Below are 20,137 nucleotides of genomic sequence, written 5' to 3'. Positions count from 1 at the left end.
GCCACTTTAAGCAGGATGTCGTGATCGGCTTCCAGCCAGGATGTTGTAGAGGATGAGGAGGGTCAGAGTCAGGCACTGCAGCCGGCACTGACTGCTTCTTAAAACCCATGTCACGCTCCTGTGACAAGCAGGCCTCTGTGCTTGTTTGAACTGTCCCTCCCAATTAGCGGTAATAAGTGACTCTGTAAGGGTGAGCAAACACAGTGTATTCACCCCCCTCCACACCTCCCCGTGCTTAGCAGCCCATGAAAATCCCAAGAGCACAACCCTGCTAATAGACAGAGAAAGCCAAATGCATCTCGTTCTGAGCAAACAAGTGCTAGCAAAGAGGCAAATTAATGACAAGTCATTTGAAGAGTTTGCCTGAAATTATTTTACCCCAGTCTTTCCACTAAAGAATTGATTAGCCTCTACTCGATCAAAGTGCCTGAATCAATACAAAAACACCCAGGGAAAGCATTCTATGCCTCTCTTTATTTAAAACTCCTTTATAAAGAGGGAGGGAAGAAGGAAACAAATACAAGTTAGATTCACGTGGGTATAAATATCTAGATCTGAAGAGAACGGGAAGAGACAACAAGTTCTGGAAAACCTGTACGATCATCCATCTTCCTCGTAAAGCAGACATGATCTCCCTCACCAATGACTATTTCCGCAGTCGTGAAGACTTCTAGATTGCCCAGCACATGTCCTCCTATAGTCTTGCCATCTTTATCAGCCAGGCAGATGTGCAAGTGAGCCTCTTCATTCAGTGTGCCAACTAAGGAGACAATCTCACAATTTTCATTGAGATGAACCACCTACAAGAGAATAAAGACATGCATTATTTATTAAAATTAATTTATACAATGAACCCTGCTTTATAAACATCTTTCCACACAAAGCATGAAGCTGAACAGGGCTAAAACACATCACTAGTCTACTGAGGTGAACTCTTCAATGATCATTAAGCAGTCTGCATGAAGCATGCGGTTCATTAAGTATTGAGAAAAGTTGTTCTTCCTGTACTAGCACTGAGTACATTGTGTATTCAGGGGGCATTTTTTCTCTCTAGACTTTTAATCTTTGTAAATAACTGTAATTAGCATTACAACACATATATAAAAATAGGTCATACACTGCTGTTGAATATAAATTGTCTCATTTAAAATATTTACAAATAAAGCAAAGCAAATATTTGTTTAAACAGAGTTAAAGATTTTCATTGCTAAATTGGCCACAGAATGTGTGTGTGTCTTCACCCTGTGATAGGCAGGCACCCTGTTTAGGAAATGCTCCTATTTTGATCCCAGTGTGTGTTAGGATAGGCTGAATAAGCAGGATGAGAAGATGGATGTATAATATAATACAGTAGACCCCTGCACTGTAGAGAGAACTAGAATTTGAAACTGTAACTCCCAGCAGTCCCTGCAGTGGCTCCAATTGGTCTTCTGCTGAGGGTGCAGGGGCTGTTGGGGTCAAAGGATGTCAGCATGGCTTTTAAAAAGGGGGCCGGTGACCAAAAGAAAAAAAAAGTTTTTGTAATTTGTGTTTCAAGTTTCTGTCTCTCTGCCTGCCTTCTGTTGGGTTACCTGTACTTATTCATTTTGTCCTGGATCGTTTTGTGGTTGGGGTCTGGATTGTCTGCCGTCTGCCTATGTACATGAGGACTGTAAGTGGATTCATTGCTATCCTGCGAAGAGAGGAGCGCTCCTGAACCCGTCCACCCATCTTCACCATTTCAGAAACTAGCGGTAGAACTGTCTTTACATTCCCATTCTGGACTATCTATCTTCATCATTACATTACATCCGTTGCTGTTTTTCTTGGACTTTACTGTGTGTGTTTTTTTGGTGCTTTGTTGTATTTAATGTATAATCGCCTTAAGAGGAACAGGGGTGGTATCTTTGTTTTCATTTGTTTTCATAACATTCTTTATTTGCTGTTTGATTACCGGTTTGCTTTGTTTTTCTCTGTTTGTGAGTGCGTGCGGGTCGGGTCAAGGCTGGGTGTGTCCCTGGAATCTCCACCATAAAATAAATAAATCACCGTCTTCTCGACGGTGTGAATCTTAGCGGCACCAGACCGCTACAGCATTATTCATTTCTCCATGCTGCTGATTGACTGCTGCCCTGTGAAGCATCTCCAGCTGAGTGTTCTTGTGTTTTCTGTTTTGTTCTTCTTAATCCTTAAACCGCCACAACCGGCTATAGTCGTTTCCCAGTGCCATTTGCCAGCACGTAGGAGCCGAGTATATTCGGCGACATACATTCATTGAACGCCGCAACTGGCTATTGTTGGTTCCCAGTGCAATTTACCAGCACGCCGGAACTGATCAGTCAGTGCTGTACATTCGTTGAGCAGCCAGCTCATGACCACTGCCGGCCCCTGCAGCACTGTAGCCTCACTGTTTCTGGGATTCAGCTGCTGCACTAGACTAGCCTGCCAGGGTCAGCGTTTACCTCTGTGTGCTCACATGCAGCCAGTTCAAGCACAGTTGGCTCGGTGATGTCCTGAATTTCATCAATAGCGTCAGTTGCACCTTGTAAATATTGTTCCAGTAGATTTTTAAATAGTTTTTACAGTTCATTGACAGTGTGTAAAATGATCAGTGTTGCAGTAATTGTGATGCTCTTTGCATGAAAAAAAATGTGTTCCATTAAAATTTCACTTTTTCTTTGTGTATTGTGACGTTTACTTAAAGTGCAGCAAAAAAGTATTTGGCGTCCAGGGATGCATTAACCCCCAAGTATGTGGCAGTTTAAAGGTTAAAGCCCCAAGATGCTGTTGAAACCCCCTGCACCTTCTGGCAATGAAAACGCGCTTACATGAATTACAGTACATATAGCGGTAACGTCTGAATTTTACATTCTAGCACTGCGGGTAACATAGCAGTACAGTACTGTGCAGTATACGGGTTTACCTTTACATTCTTTTTTTTAGGTAATGTATTAAGCTGAGGTTGAAATGAAATGAAAGTGTTTTGGGGACATATTTAGGGTTTAAACTATAAAAATAGGCATTTTTTTAACCACATCCATATTTCGCGATTTTTCACAATTAGCGGGTGCTCTAGGAACGTAACCCCCGGGAATTTCAAGGGTGTATAATATAATATAATCCATCCATCCATTTTCCAACCCGCTGAATCCGAACACAGGGTCACGGGGGTCTGCCGGAGCCAATCCCAGCCAACACAGGGCACAAGGCAGGGAATCAATCCTGGGCAGGGTGCCAACCCACCGCAGTAATATAATATAATATAATATAATACAATATAATATAATATAGCCAGATACCACTGGCTCACTTATCACGAAATCTCCCGAACCATGAGGACTTGGGACTTGAAATTTGGAATGTAGGTTACCCTTGGCCCATAAGTGCTCACTAAGAAATGGTTTTAAACATTTTGTGGTCCAAGTGCATTCTGTATGTATGTCTGTCCACATTTCACAAGAGAATTACTTAACGGACTTATATCTGGTTGTTTTCTATAATTTGCCTGAACTTTCCAGTTGATTTTGTGACTTCTCTCATCGTGCTAAGTACCATAGTTCGCTTGTGGTACCGATGTATTTATGCAAATCCAAGAGAGTGGCTGTGGGTGAGAGCAGGGGGGCAGGGCATTCCTCATTCACTCGCCAGCCTCTGTTCGAGTTGGTCTATGTCTCGTCAAGTGTTGGAGTGCATCTTGCCTCTGCTTAGCTAGCGATACCTGTTTGTTCAACAGACATTATCATCTACAGATTGTTAAGGAGTAACGTTTGATGTTTTTGAGAGAAAGACCAGAGCTCCATGTGTTTTAGAGGGTAGCTGCTGATTGCCAGAGATATCACGACCACATGCTTTTCTCCCCACGCGGGGAACACTCTCCCATCAGAAATGAACACAATCAGATATAGTGCCAATGTCTATTGATTTTTAAAGCTTGTCCTGTGTGGGCGCAGCCACGAGATACAGCTAGTATCATATAATATATAAACATCTACACATGGAAGTGTATGTGTCTGTCTGTCCGGCCTGGAAGTGTGAGGCTACAGCATGAAGCTCAAAGAAAGCGACTGCCGAAAAAAGACAGAAACTTGCTTAGCCATTAATACACAAGCGAGGCGAGCACATCAGCAAAACAAAAACACAGAGGAAAGAGAACCTCGCTTAGCCGCTAATGCACAACCAATGCAATTGATTGATTGAAGTGCCAGAATCCATGCTTTCTAGGAGCTTTTTACAGCACAGGCTTACACAGCTAGTATAATATAATATCTAAAAGACACAGTCTCTTTGTTTTTGTTTTTTTATGCACAGCTTTGTTTTCCAAGCCACTAAATTTGAAATTTGGCACCTAGGTTCTTCTCAACAAAAGTCAGGTTTTTGATATATCACTTTCAGCCTTGGACTCTCAGGAGCAGCAGGTATGGTTTGAGTTTGGGAAAATGTCATGAAATATGTGTGTGATCTACTGAGAGAGACTTAAGAAATCCGGGTTCAAGTCCAGGCCATCATGTTTAATGTTTTCTTTAATGAAGCACTTTCCTCAGTTTTTTGTCATACCCCCAAGCCAGCCCAGGTTGGGTCATACTGCCTACAGAGTGTATATTGAAATATGGGGGGTGGGTGTGATAAATGCAGCAAGTTCAGGAATAATATATTTTTAATATATTTGCAACTACTTTTTACCTTTCCATTTTATCACCTGAGCAATGCCAAGTAACATGCCCTAGTCAATTTTTGTTTGTGTACCCCAATATTCTTCCCAACCCCAAAGATATGTGGGTTTAGGGGACTAGCGACTGTGAAAGTGTGTGAAGGTCATGGACCAGCATCTCTCATTGGTGCTTGCTTTGTGCCTGTTGATGGCAACAACTCTCTATTATGAAAAGGCAGGCTTCAGAAAATGGATTAATAAATGGATAAACACAGCAATGAAACGTTTGACACATAACCTGACACATTCTTTCGAGCCTCTGATTACTTGATGGACAGGAATGTAACCCATCAGTTACTCAGGACAAATGTCCATATCCAGTGAATATTAAAAAATCAATAATCCTTCTGTTTTTTCATTAAATCTATTTTACACACCACAGTTGCAGTTCTGGATGGGCAACCAACCCACTCATACATGCCCATGCTTGTCATACATGGCCAAATTAGTCACCAGTCTACTGGGAGGCCACCAGAGTCCCACTTTCAGAAATGAGTTTTGCTTAATAGTCTCTTCAGTCCTCAATGAGTATAAAAGCAAACAGCCAAATTCCCCAAATGAAAAAAAAAAATCCTGAGCTAATAATGAAGGGATGTGAAAGTGACTCCATTGATCACAAATCATCCAAAAATCAATAAGCACAATGGGTGGTGCACTTTGTCAAAGCCATTCACCATAATCAAGGGAATGAAAGTTGAGTACTATCTCAGAAGCACAGCAAACGGGTCTATTAATGAACTTAATTAATTTTTAAAAGAGAAAAGCATTTGCTTTATATGTGATACTTTAAAGGAAAAATAACAATCTTGTGAAATTCTCTATTTAAGAAAATATGAAAATTAAAAATAAAACAAATGTGCATGCAATAAACAAATACTTACAAAGCTTCACATTCTAAGAACTGTTGTATAAAGCACTCTATCTTTCCAAAACATAAACTACAAAGGGGCTATGCTTTAACAAAAATTACAAAGTGATCTTCTCTTATACTATAAATTATGAAAAGAGATCAAATGTGACAGATGTCATTCATTTTGAAAAAGGGCAAAGAAACAACTGCAGAAAGCTGTAGTAGCGTACCGCATGTTTAAATCCAAATGGCATGTGATATTTTTTTGATCATTCACAAATCACAAAATGCAATTGGCCAACCTAAGTGCTGCCAAGTCACCTACCCAATCCTCCTTCATTATACACATTTTTCCATTTCTAACAAAAGTGATTAAGAATGTGCATAGGGCTTCATAAACACTGCACAGAAGAAGAAAATCATCCTTTTTTAATTTTTTCAGTGCAAAAATACCCTTAACTGATTTTTTTTAATTAGACATTATCACATTTTTGAACTTTTTATTCAACAATAGTATACCTTATCAAATCCTGGAGTCCTGGGTACTCAAGAGTATTGACTGTTATAACTGTAAAGTGAGTTATGAGGAAAAATGAAATGAGTTGAACCGTTTCAGTTTTAAGCAGAGACTAAGAGGTGACATGAATGAAGTGTTTAAAGATATGAAAGGAGTTAGCAAAGTGGAGCCAGGCTGTTACTTTAAAAAGACACAGGGCTGGAAGCTTGTAAAGTGTAAATTTTGCACAAACATTGGAAAGATATACAGACCAGCAATTTGAGCACTTAAAAGATTGTACCTAAGTGCACTGTGCCATTGTGGCACTTGTTTGAGTTAATAAAGTTGATAAAACTATTGTAATAATCATAGCCTACACACCTTTTTCCATACAAACAACTGAATGCCTACTTTTGACCGCTCCTCTATATAGATATATGGAATAAACGTGGTAGACAGTAGGACTTTAGGGACATTTAAAATATAACTTGGGTAATTTTGGAAGAATTAGGCAGATAGGATTGGTGAGCTTTGTTGGGCTGAATGGCCTGTTCAGAATTTTATGAATGTTCTAAAAAAGACCTTATATATAATATAAACTAATTTTGTAATGGGTGACATGGTTGCCTAGTGGGCACCAATACTGCCTCACAGATCTAGCAATCCAGTGTCCCATTAAGGGACAGGCTCTGAAACTTGTGAGTGTGAACTGAATTTGAACATGGAAGGATTATATTATATTATATCTTTTGTTACTGCAGATTATGAATACCTCTATATATCCAAATTGTTCACAATATTGCTATCACACACACACACACACACACACACACGCACGCACACACACAGATTTCATTTCAAGAATGAAATGAAAAAAAAATATTTAGTACTTTCATAACAAATTTAAACTGCTTATTTATCCATGTGAGAGCTGGTAAATATTTAACACTTTTTGTCTAAACAATATATCAATTAAGTGTACATTAATAATAATATTATTTAAAGCCACTTTAGCCAAGTATTTCTCAATGGTAAGTTTTCAATGCAGATACTGTATAGTGTACTGTAGGTTATTTACTGTACATGTGCCATCACACTGTGCACATGTATGCCCACCCTTAATTCAACAATGCTGCTCCAATCTTGATCAGACCTTGAGAGTTTACTTACTTAGCCATTGCGACCATGCTTTCATTTCAAGTAGGTTTTTAATTCCTCATTCCCTTCCCCGTTCTTTCCCATCGACTGGCTGTACAAATTCAAATAAACTGCTTAACTACTGAACTATCCATGACTAAACTGTAAAAATAAAAAAAAAAGTATGGAAGATGGCCAATACCTATAGTTGAAAATTTAAATTGAGAACAAGTCAAAGAATGAGTGTTCTGTTTCTAAAATGCGGCAGATACAGAAGCTCATTCAGGTCAGACCAGAATTGACCAGTTATGTTACAGAAATTAAAGGAGAACAATGCTCAGGCTTAGCTTTGCATTGTTCAGATGTAAGGCATTAATAAAGAAATGGAACACAATTCAGGTTTAATCAAAGTAGAGGTAAAATGATTATACTTGCCCTACAAAATGATCGATATGCATGTTGTTGACTATCAAGCAGTTCACTCTTCCAGAGGCTTTGCGATCATTTCAGTGAGATTTTATAAGATTTTCAAAACAACATAAAATGAATTAAAACAAAGCATGTGAACAAAAGTGGCAAACCCCTCTCTCTATTATCCTGTCTCCATGTTGCAGAATGCAGACAGGATTAAAAGAGGATTTTCCTTCTATTTTAAAGGTGGCATTGAAGATTAGACCCTATGCCAAAATTGAGGGGGGGAAAAAACTACTATGGAAACACTTAATTGATTTCCGTTCAACTGTTTACTTCTACAGCAGACTCCGAGAGCACAACAACAGTGGCCTTACCACAAACTGTCTTGCCAAGTACCTCATTAGTATTCAACGCAGTGGCATTTGCCAGTCTAAGTGTTGCCTTGGTGACGCTGCCCACACAAGTGATGACAAATGGTGCTTTCAGCTTCTTCTGCTCCACAAATCTGACCAGGCAGCTTAAGATTTCCTCACCAGGGCCAAGACGCAGGGCGTAGACAGACAGGGCACTGGGACCAGCCTGGGGAGAAGGTTTTAGATTAGTGAGAATGTGTAAGATCAAGTTACTAAACATCATACATGCTAATTGTGTACAACACGATGCTGAGCAGTACGTTTTTCCTTGGTTTTGAGGGAGCGAGGGCTTTTCCATCTATTTTATATAATTTTATAATATGTACTTCAGATAAGGAGGATATCAAAATGCAGCAGTCACTTAATTAAATATCCGTAAAGTCACAGGCCACACTCTAAAATTTCCAAGAGTAACTCTCACAATACAAGTAACAATCTCTTCATTGTGACTCATCTAGCTGATAACACATACTATTAAAAAATCTAATTAGATGACATAAATAAATAAAGTTCAGCTGATATGTCAATTTAAAACTTGACTCAACAAATTACTTGTATTGTCAGATTTGCAAACACAGACAAACTCCTGGGAGGAAGGTATTAAAGGAGACACAAGAAGGGGCAGAGACTAAACCTGTTATTCTTACCCAGTAGTTTTTATCTTTGCCAGCGATAATGAATTTCAGCCCCCTGATTGGTAAATACCTAAGCCCCACCACTTGTGCTATGTATATAAGTGACCACAGAATGGCAGTCGGACTCTGTAAGGCAGCAACACTACTTAGTTCAACACTGTGCTTTACAATATCAATTTCAAGATTTGCAATATTAATATTTAAAGAATTTTATTTTTATCAGTATTGTTATGTTAGTGAAAGTACTGCTGAAAAAACAGTATGACCATGAGGGCTGTAATTATTCATTACCACCAGTCACATTATGCAGATGGTGAATGCTGCATGACAATGACAATCTGAGGCCTAAGGATAGAGGGCAAAAGAGAATTTTTTTTCTTTGAAAGTGGCCATCCAATACTTACAAACTTTTTGTATTTTTCTACATGTCCTTTACTTTGACTTCAAACATTATTAATAATAGTATTCATAAAGTTATCTTTGTAATACAGTAATCCCTCGCTATATCGCGCTTCGTCTTTCGCGCCTTTACTCTATCGCGGATTTTATATGTAAGCATATCTAAATATATAACGCGGATTTTTCGCTGCTTCGCGGGTTTCTGCGGACAATGGGTCTTTTTACTTCTGGTACTTGCTTCCTCAGTTGGTTTGCCCTGTTGATTTCATACAAGAGATGCTATTGGCGGATGGCTGAGAAGCTACCCAATCAGAGCATGCAGTTAAGTTCCTGTGTGCTGCTGATTGGCTCAGCGACGGAGTGGTGCATAAACCAGGAAGTCTCATCTCACTCATTAAGCATTAACGTACCCCTGCTACTGCTTCAGGAGCCGTGTCCAAGCGCCAACAGAAGATGCAAATGATTGCAGAAAAGGTAAATGTTTTGGATATGTTGAAGGAAGGAAACAGCTACACCGCTGCAGGACACCATTACAGCATCAATGAGTCCACGATTCTTTTTATTTAAAAAGGAGGAAAAGCATATAAGATCTACAGCCGCAGTGTCCTTTAACCAGGGTGCAAAACGAGTTGCAAGTGGACGTGATAAGGCAGTAGTCTGGATGGAATCTGCTTTAGGGATCTGGATTGAAGAGTGCTGGAAGAAGAACACCGGCGGTGCTAAACAGTCGCCTGAAGAGGCTCCTTTAGAAGAGCTTAAACTCATCGTTATCGGACAAGTCATCGTGTCATTGTTGGTGAATAACCATAATTAATTATTTACGTACAGTACTTATTACATGTACATAGTTTAGTGTCTCTGTACACACATTTTACTGTATACAATTTTTCTTGCATTGTACGTATTTATTGCTGGTGGCCTGTCTGTCGTAATGGCTGTAACATATGTGATATCAGAGACGCTCGATATCTTTAAAATAATATTTAGGTTTTACTGTATGTAAACTGTGTTTACATACATAATTTCAACGAATCTTACCTAATATCTAAGAGAATACAAATGGTTTATGCTGTATAATTGTGCGTGAAATGTTTATAATAGTGTGGGAGAGTTTATAAGGGCTTAAAATATATAAAAATAACCATATAAACATATGGTTTCTACTTCGCGGATTTTCTTATTTCGCGGGTGGCTCTGGAACGCAACCCCCGCGATGGAGGAGGGATTACTGTATTTGAATGCTCAATGTACCCACAGATTGTAAAGACCACTAAAAACATAAAATGGTAAGCATCCTTTTTACAGTTACAAGATGAGAGATTTGAATATGCATAATATTAATTATGAAAAGGTTAATTTATATGGCTCCTTTTCTCAGACCTAAGGTTGCCATATAAAGTAACCAGTACATAAAACATAACTAAAGGATAAAACACATTTTTGAGAAAATAAAATTCAAACACAATTGAATAATTAAAAAAACTAGGGGGCTTCACCTCCTGCTCGCTTCGCTCGTCAACACCCCCGGCCTGCGCTATGCGCCAGCCACTTCATACCTCTGCCACTCGCGTATGTGGATTTCACTTTCACCAAACAACAAATCTTTTAATTCTTACGGATACGCCTCTTCATTGGGAAGAAACACTACTTTTCCCTGATAGCAACACAAATTAAACGATCTACTAGTCTCCAACTTAAAGTTTAAATCCGAACAATATATTCAATCTCTTTTCGCTGTTCCGTTATTTCACCGAGTAATAATTTCCATTTGTTTGCGCTAATGTGATCTTTACTATCATTTTTTTGAGACTTTTAAATTTTAGTACTTTCATTATCTCTAACCTGCTCTGCATGTGTATCGAGCCAACGTTTTTGAATTCTTTACGATGTTCTACTTTGTCATCTACTCTTTGTCTTTTATTTCTGGCCCCGGGTGTGGTTAAATCTCTTGGCACAAAGTCTTGTCTCTCGGGACGTGAAAGTATCTCTCTGAAAAAATCTCATCTCGTCCCAGGATTTTTTTATTATAATAGAGAGAAAATAACTAGAAATTAGGAAATGTATATAAAATAAATGCATGGTAATATTTGGTGACTAGATATATCTTGAGGAAAAACTGGTACAATCACAGAGAAATTTGGCAGAATGTTCCACGGTTTGGGAGCAGCAACACTTAGTGGCCTATGGATCCCATAGTATTCAATTGTGAGAAGAATAGAGAGAACTGGTGCAATGGTGCTGGCAGATCTGAAAGAACAGATAAGCATAAGCTTATCCCTTTGACTAAAGACAAAATCGTTGTCTGTTTGATTTTGTTAAACTGAGACGAAAACTAGTTGTAGTGTGAGTCATGGGGCATGTCACATTATGTGACTGAGTTCTCTAATTCGATAAGATTATGTAAATAAAGGCTACATTTGAAAATCTCTGTAAAAATCATCTAATGTGTCATGACCTTTTGATGTCTGTTTTTTGTCACTTGCATTAGTCAGTAGAAAAGTGTAAATTTCAACATTTCCAAACCTTAAATCTCCAAAAAATGAAAAATGTTGCAGACACATTTCTGAATTTCATTAAAGAAAGTAACATATTAATAGAACACCTTTTAGATAAAAACTTAATGATACTGTAAGTTTATAGCCCAGTGCACAACTACACAAAGATAACAAACAGATTCCAGCAATCAATAATATCATGAAATGATTCAACCAAACTGATTAACTGAGACAGAAAGAGGTCAAATGAGCAAAGAACAAACAAGATAAGGGGTGAGGCAGTGTCAGATATGACAGTATAAATTCAAATTTTCAATTTTTACACCATGACAAGAATCAAAATATCAACACTAACCATACTAGTCATGCTGCAACAGCAAAGTCTCTACTAAGTAGAAATGTCACTGACACTTCTGCACAAGGAAATGGGAAAGACTGAGGACCATAAACAGAAAGAGCAGCATTTAAGAAATACATCTGAGATCCATTTAAAATCAGAAGTACAGTAATTTTATCAGCTCTGAGCTCACAGAAAACACAGGAAACCAAGTACCTTCCTCTATAGTCCAGAATAGTCTTTTCAGAAGTGGTCTTTATGGAGCAATTGTCAAGAAAAAGACATTTCTTTGAAGTGGAAACAAAGCCAATAGACTCGCCCTTGTACAAAAACAAAATGACTGGGGTGCTGAACATTGAAATTCAGGTGCCCTGAACTGAGTCAAAAATTGAAAGTTTTAGCTCAAACAGGAGACAATGTGCCAGTAGAAGAACTGGAAAGCACTACATGGATCAGTGTCAGCAGCCAACAGTGAAGATGGGGCTACACTTCTGCAAAAAGAGTTGGTGATCTGGTCAAAATTAATGAGATCCTTGGTGCTGAGCAGCACAAGCAGATTCCCATCCATCACACAATAACATCAGAGAGGCATCTGATACGTCCCAATTTCAATATGGCACAGGACAATGACCCCAAACATGTAACCATGGCCATAAATAACTACCTTCACCAAAAAAAAAGAATAAGAACTTCTTCACAGAATGACCCTCATTTCAACCTCATTATGGTTGAATACGATGGCAAGGAGAGAAAGAAGCAAGCAAGACAGCCAAAGTTTAAAGAAGAACTAGGGCAAGTTCTCCAAGATACTTATAACAAACAATTTCTCATAAAACTAAATGGCAGTATCTAAGTGTCATTTTAAAGGCAACGAGAGACTGATATTGGAATAGACAGTGAGCAAGTGTTTGGTGTGCTGTTTTATATTTTCATATGTCTTTGTAGTGATAAAACATGAATTGGAAAACATTTATTGCATTCTAGAGGAATTTTAAACTGTAGCTGTCATGTAATAATCTAAAATTGTTTGTTCTCTCTGAACTGGTCACTATAGAAACTTGATGTCGACTAACTTGATACTTTATCTGCCTTAACAACTTAAACAAAATTAAAACTGTCAAAGGCCATAACACTTGTTTGCTTTTGCACCCAGCCATTAATAGAACACTGATTGGTAGAAGAACAAAGGTTCAAAGGTACAAGGCATGCATATAAAAAAAGAGTAGGCTCCTAAACTATGATGCTCCATTGGTCCAATGGGTATAGTAAGGAAGCGTAAGACCAAAATAAATATTGGGTCCACCAGCAACTTCGTCTTTCTTTCTCCTTCCAACAGGTTTATCCAGTGATCATGCCAGATAAAAGACCTATCAGCTCAGAAGCACAATGCAAGATTGAAAAAGCCACTTCATATCCAGGCACAATGGGTTCCTTCTACACAGAAGAGCCGCTATCCAACCAGATTATATAGTTATGAACTGTTGTATTCGTTTGTTTTGCTTCTGTCTTTGGCACAGTAAGAACCATAATTTAGAGAATGTTATTCTATACTGAGTGAATAAACATTTAAACTGGCTTATCTGCTTCGACTTGAACTCTTTCTAATAAACTGCTTGAGATCTAGAAATTGGAAAACCATAGATGTAGTGAACTAGAAGAGCAGGAGGCAAAGGTTTGGGGCATCATCAGACCTTTCTATGAAAAAACAGTGATGTTTTGATATTTAGAAACATTTTTTGTTATATTATTTTTAAAACCTCTTTATTTTAAAGAATTCTTACAAGACTTGAACAATACTGGAAGGCTAAAGAAGAGCTGAAAAATAAGAAGAGGTAAGGCCATTGAGTGCGTTGTATGTAAGTATGAGCAGCTTAAATTGAATATATGTGGTTACAGGAAGTCAGTCTAACTGGAAAAGAACAGGAGTATGTTTTGATCTCATGGTATGAAATGGCTTCTAAGCTAAGACAGAAAACAAGCGAAAGCAGCATCACAAAAGTTTGGTAGTAACTGTGCTATATTTTGCATGAGCACTGCAGTTGAAAGGGTGGGATCATTTCTTAAGCAAAGTAAAATATGTATTTTAAAAAAGAGCGTATAGTTTTTACTAAATTGATTTGTCTGTTAAAAACATATGTTCTGAGGCTTTTTAGGTAAGGGAGACAGAAGTTTTGAGATAAGGTAATTACAGTCACTATTCATGGCACACTTTCACTGTACTCTCTTCACGTGACAATAATGAACCTAGAAACCCAATAAATTTCAAAATCAGTAAGAAGATAAGAGAGTAAAATGTTAAGATTAACTGTATCTGTAGAACAACTAAATAGGGTGGTGGCAGGCAAAGCACTGACAAAGGGAGGAAGGCTGAGCTTATAATTTATACATTTGTTTGTATTTCAAATGACAAATAAAAATACAAATCAGTTCTCCCTGACCAAGGCACTCCTTGCATTCACAGAGATGTGCAGGTTTGATTAGCAACTTCCTCAGTGTGAGAGCATTGCAACTTGCCCTGTAATGGAATGCCCTTCTGTTTTTTATTTGAAATAGGTAGGTTTGGAAATGTATGGTAATTTTGATAAAATAAGTACCTTTACATTTTATTAATTTTACAGCAAGTATAAAATAATATAATTCATGTCAACAGTGCCAGTATGTTATAAGCAAGCCACAGTGTCTCCTTTGATGTGATTCATTAGGATTAGCAATGTACATAAATTATTGATTTCCTTTGGCTTGAATAAATAAGCTGTTTAATTAGGTGACCATGCCAAGAAGGTGCATTACATCCTATTGGTATCATACTGCTCCAGCAGCCTAAACATTTCATGGCACCCTTTGATATTTAAACCATTTTTTTTTGCTTTGTATTTCTCCACATTTTCACCTTGTAACGAATGAATCAAACAAGGTAGAGTGAGGGGCAGAGAGTCACAAAAGAGTGTGGTATTAACCAAAACCAACAATCAAAGTCAAGGAACAGAATGATTTCAAAAGATAGAATACAAACATAAATTTAACCATGAAGCACGAGTCATCATCATCCAAATCTCAGATACAAAATGTCCACCGAAACGATCTTTCAAACTTTCAACAATAATCTCTTGATGTCATGATCCTGGAAGCCACATCCCTAGAAGCCATGACCCACATCATGATGACGGATTCCACAAAATGATGGACTCCATTGTCAAAACAAAATTCAGTACGGAAATATATTAAATAAAATGCAACTATTAAAGTAGAACTCCAATCAAGAAAATAAGTATAACATTAAATTCCTTGAGACGGGGAGTGGGATTGTAAACCTCAAAATAAAGAATCTGAATAAAAAACTGATGCCAGAAGACAAATCCCTGGGTCAGAAAACCCTAGAACATATGAATGAATTACTTTTACTGCTTCAGTGCAAATTATAACATACTTCTCCTGATTTAACTATTTTTGTAGTTTAACACTTAGTCATATTTATTTTAATTACATTTTGAAATGACATAAATAAATATACATTGATTCACGACTTTAGCTTTGGGTGTGTTACTTTGACAACAGCAAACCATTTTGTTTTTGCTTCCTGTTAGAACAAAAAAGGATAGCTTAAAGATGATATTGCAGGAAATGGGGTGTGTATTTTTGTATTGTGGACATTTTTAAGAAATCTTTTGGAAATGTATTTATAATATACAATCAACTATTATTAACATGCAGTCATGTACCACCCCTCATTTGTTTTTATTTTCATCAGCAATGAGCGGTAGTACAAAAATTCTGAGCCTATTCAAAATGTGCATGTCTTACCATTTGTGTACAAATGCACAATATTTCACCATTGGTAATATTGACGTTACACTCATCTCTTAAAGCACCTTCACAATGCTGTATAAAAGCATATACAGTACATTATGGTATTTCTGAAAATGTTTATGTTGTCCTTTGTTCTGCAGTTCAATAAACCTATTTTCATGAAGAGTGATGAGTGAAATGGTACATGCAAAATTTAATTTGCAGTGAAACTTGGTGTTTTGATTCACAAAAAAATTGCATTTAAATTCCAGTGAAATTCACACCATTGACAAAAGAAGAAATGTGTGAAATGTGCAATAATTCTGAAAGAATCTGCCTGTTAGTTAATACTTGAATAAAGATCTATAGTGAAAAAATTTCACCAGTTTAAATGTATTGTGAGAAGCAGCCCGGACACAGACAGACGGACACCATATTTTCACCCAACACATGTTTATTTACACTATTTACAGTTCACTTATGCACAAACCCAGTGCCTCCAGCACCAATCCCCCAACGTCCAGGCCTCTCTTCTCAGTGCCTGCTTCCTTCCTGCCTCCACTCTTCTCCACTCAGACTTTGTCCACTCCTCGCCCGACTCCAGTCATCGTCTGCAGGGAGGCGGCCCCTTTTATATACGCCCGGATGGGCTCCAGGTGCTTCCCGACACTCCTCCGCGGACACTCCCCTGTGTGGCGAAAGTGCCGGCTGTGCTCCCGGAAGCCCTCCGGGTGTCCCCAGTCTTCTTCCCCCAGCACTTCCGAGTGTGGCGGAAGTGCTGAGGTCCAGGGTTCTCCAGGAACCAGGGAGGTTGCCCCCTCGTGGTCCGGAGAAGGCATAAGCCCTCCTCCTGGGCATCCCGGCTGGGTGCCACCCCCAGCCGCGTGCCACAGTATGTAGTTATTTTGTTGAGCCGCCAGACAGGTTCCAATAGATAAATCCTTACTCTGCCAGTTTTGATGACAATCTTAATGATCATAAGCTTAAAGATGCATTGGAGACAGAAAAAAAAATTTAAAGCTCAGACAGTGCATATCCTCACCACTTTTGTGGGCATCAAGAAAGAGTAAAAGGATTGTTTTTAGGCATTGGTGGGGTGTAGCAGCTTCCCGTATAGTGAGATTTTCTTGTGAAATAAACAGTAATGTGTAAGACTGTGTACTCCGAGATATCTTTGTGGGGAAAATATGCAGCATGTCAATTTTTTTAAAAATAATAAATAATTAAAAATAAAGATTACACCATTTATTTGTGTTGGTGCAAAGTAAATTGTTCCTTGACAGTTTTATGCAAAAAAAAAAGAACTTATTTAAGTCATTGGTCTATTTTATTCCATGGTCATGTCATGCTGATCTAATCTGGTTACATGACGAGGCTCCCTCAAATGCATCTAAAAGGGTGTCCAGACATTTGGATATGGGGAACTTGACTTTTTTTCTTTTTTAAATACTAATACCTACCTTTACAGAAACATATAACCTGTGGATAAAACCTCTGTAAATTTAGCGGTGCAATAATGGCCTTTAAAAATTCTGTTTCTAAAGAACGGTTTGCTATGAGTGTCATTAACAGAAGGCAGCTGACTGCTAGTGATATTTTGCGCTGCCTTCACCACCCACTGCCGCTTATGTTTCTGAGCATACCAGGATGTGATGCAGCCAGTGAGGATGGACTCTGTTTTCTCACCTGTATATGTTTGTGGAAAACATATGTGTTGGGACCAATGCAGGTTGTCAGTGGTGGTGACCTCAAAAAAGTTAAACCTGTTGTCACTCTCTACATCACCCTGCTTATATCGATGGCAGTAAAGTCAGCCTCCTACTTCCTGACTTTTATGACCAGCTCTTTGGTTTTATGGACATTAAGGAAGAGATTCTTGTCCTGGCACGCACTTCTTGTGTTATTTGTGCAAAGGACAGTTTAGTTTTACCAGCCTGGGTACCCCAGTGCTACCTGGGGTGGAATAGAGTACAGATGACATTACTAAATAAATCCCACTGGGAGAAAAGCTTTGGCCCTGAACTAAAATTTCACTGACTGAACCGACAGTGGGCAGCAACTTTACATACCTGTGTCAAATCCCAATAATTGCCTCTTAGGTGCACTTCTCTAATAAAGCGCAAGTGCGCTCACTAAATAAAGTTCTACATGGGGGAAAATTATTGAAATGAAACAAATCCTGTTGTCTACCCCTGTAGAAACTGGGAATCTACTGTGATGGAACCAGGGGCGTCAGAAAGCCCCAAACCTCCAGCACAAACACATAAAGGGTCCCGGATGCAAATAAGTGATGGTTTATTCAACTGTATTCCTTTTATAATACCACAAAGTAGCACAAAAGCACAGATTTCTCTCTCCATTACACAAAAATCTCTCTCCTTCCAACTCTTACCATCACACTGCCCTGCTCTAGTTGAATGTTGCCTTTCTTCCTCTCAGCTCTGACTCACCTGGGTAAGGGAGTGCGGTCTCTTTTATTAAGGACCCAGGAGTACCACCACCGGTGCCAGGGCTACTGTCCGATCAAAGTACTTCCGGGTCATATGAAAGTCCCAGTGACCCCCAGCAGGGCTGCTTTGCCAGACTACATTTCCCAGCATGCACTGCTGGCTTCCCACTGGGTACCAATATCCAGGGACACTGCCATCTAGCATGCTGGGGGAATAAAAAAACACCAGCAACATCTTCTCTTTCCGGTGGGCTGTCCGTCCATCCTTTCTGGCGCTCTCTCTTCCGGCTCTGATCCCCTTCTCCTCCCCAGGCGGGATGCCTGTCTGCTTGTTGGGAGCTTCCTCTCCGGGTAAGGAACCTTGCACTCTTCTGGCTGGGATGCCTGTCCAGCCTGTGTGGCATTTACACTATGTAAAATTTAACAGAGCGTGGATTTGCAAACCAGACAAATGCGTGTTCAGCTTTATATAAAACCAAGAAATGGCACTGATGTCTAAAGGAGCACTAAGTATCAAAGTCTGAAAAACTGATTTTCATTAATTCTTTTGATTAAAATTGACTAATGTATGATAATGTGATGCAACATTTAGAACTGCTATCTCATATATTGGTTTTGTATTTTTTTTGTTTGTTTTACACCATGTTAAGAGTTCATTTCAAGGTGCATTGATGAAGCTCAGAAAGTGTATGAATGCATGAATGATCTTATAAGTTATGAATTTTGGGTTTATGCATTAATATAAAGTCAGTACTGCATTCTTTTACTTATTATTTTAATCCTTTGTATATCAATTTGATGCTATATTTTAATATTATTTGATCTATAAAGATTCATTGTAATAGAACCTGTTGTAAATGGTTTTACATAAAACAAAGATTGATGAACAGAATTAGCAACATATTTCTCTCAAGTTTTATTTATTTATTTTAGGCAGTGGGTTTATTGCCTGTGTAAAAGTAATACAATTAAAATGGCAAATATGATTGCTTGTAATGTCTTCTGAGTAAAAAAAACTCATATTAACTGAATCAGTAACTTAAATGTCTAAAAAATAAACTTTTGAGAGCTACTATTGTTTACTTACAGCAGAAAGTAGGGTGATCTGTTCATTTCACCCTACTTTCTCCTGTATCAATCTATGGCTAACACAGTACAACACTCTACTGCTATGTTGTTTACTTAGAGAGTATGCACAGTAATATCCATCCTATAATCTTCTAACATGCTAATACTGTTCGGTGTCGAGTGCACCACCAAGTTGCTGGCACATTCACCTGTAACATTTTGGACTGACCAGTTGGCATGGTGCACCCCCACAAGCTAACCCTTTTTGTCTTTGTTGATTTTGCATTTTATCCTCTAGATACTTTTGTTTTCTTTCCATAACCCTGTGGCCGTGCGTATTTTATGTTAGTTGCCGATTCCATATTGAACTGATTTCCCAGCCAATTTCTATTTCTTTCCTGTGTCCAGTGCTGTCCAGACAGACCCTGGCCTAACACTTCCCCGATATTAAAACAAAAAGGCTTAGAAAGTAGGAAGTTGGATGAAAAATACAAGAAACCTCCTCAGCTAGAGCCCTTATTATGCCTTCTGCAGACTAATCAGATCCAAAATATGAGATTGTCCTCTAGGTGCCACAGTATCATCTCACCCTTAGACAGACCCACACCCTTAATGGCAACTAACAAATTCAGCTGGCATGGCAAAATTCAATTCTATTTATTGTTATTAAGCATATTTCCACTTGTGTGTCCAGTGTGCTATACAATACTTGCAATATAGAATAAAAAAATAATTTTAAAATACAATTTGAAGCATAAAGGAAAAAACATCACACCATATATACATACTATATTATAATTTCTATGCCTAAATAAGACAGCATGGCCAAAAAAATGCTGAACAACTGTACTGTTACTTTCAGATATTTTCTTTTTTATGTTTGTATAATATACAATTTCTTAATACACTCAAAATACAAATCTTGATTGGCTGGATAATAAATTCACATCTTATTAAAACTATCGAATAAT

The 20,137-nt window shown here is 38.2% G+C and overlaps 1 protein-coding gene across 1 annotated transcript in view; it reads right to left on the bottom strand.

Annotated features, from left to right (window-relative positions):
- Positions 1-455: 455 nt before the first annotated feature.
- LOC114648465 (bifunctional protein GlmU-like) overlaps positions 456-20,137 on the bottom strand; it is a 165,064-nt gene continuing 145,382 nt past the window's right edge. Inside the window, exons 2-3 of the mRNA XM_028797520.2 lie at positions 7,981-8,163; positions 456-800 (exon numbers count right to left, since the gene is read on the bottom strand). Coding sequence (XP_028653353.2) covers positions 549-800; positions 7,981-8,163 — 435 coding nt within the window. The 3' untranslated portion in view covers positions 456-548. The remainder of the gene's footprint in view (positions 801-7,980; positions 8,164-20,137) is intronic.

Source organism: Erpetoichthys calabaricus, chromosome 3, assembly GCF_900747795.2.
Source record: "Erpetoichthys calabaricus chromosome 3, fErpCal1.3, whole genome shotgun sequence".
In the NCBI taxonomy this organism is placed as follows: Eukaryota; Metazoa; Chordata; class Cladistia; order Polypteriformes; family Polypteridae; genus Erpetoichthys; species Erpetoichthys calabaricus.
Note: the sequence above shows the minus strand (reverse complement) of the source record. Positions and strands in the feature narration are given on the sequence as shown.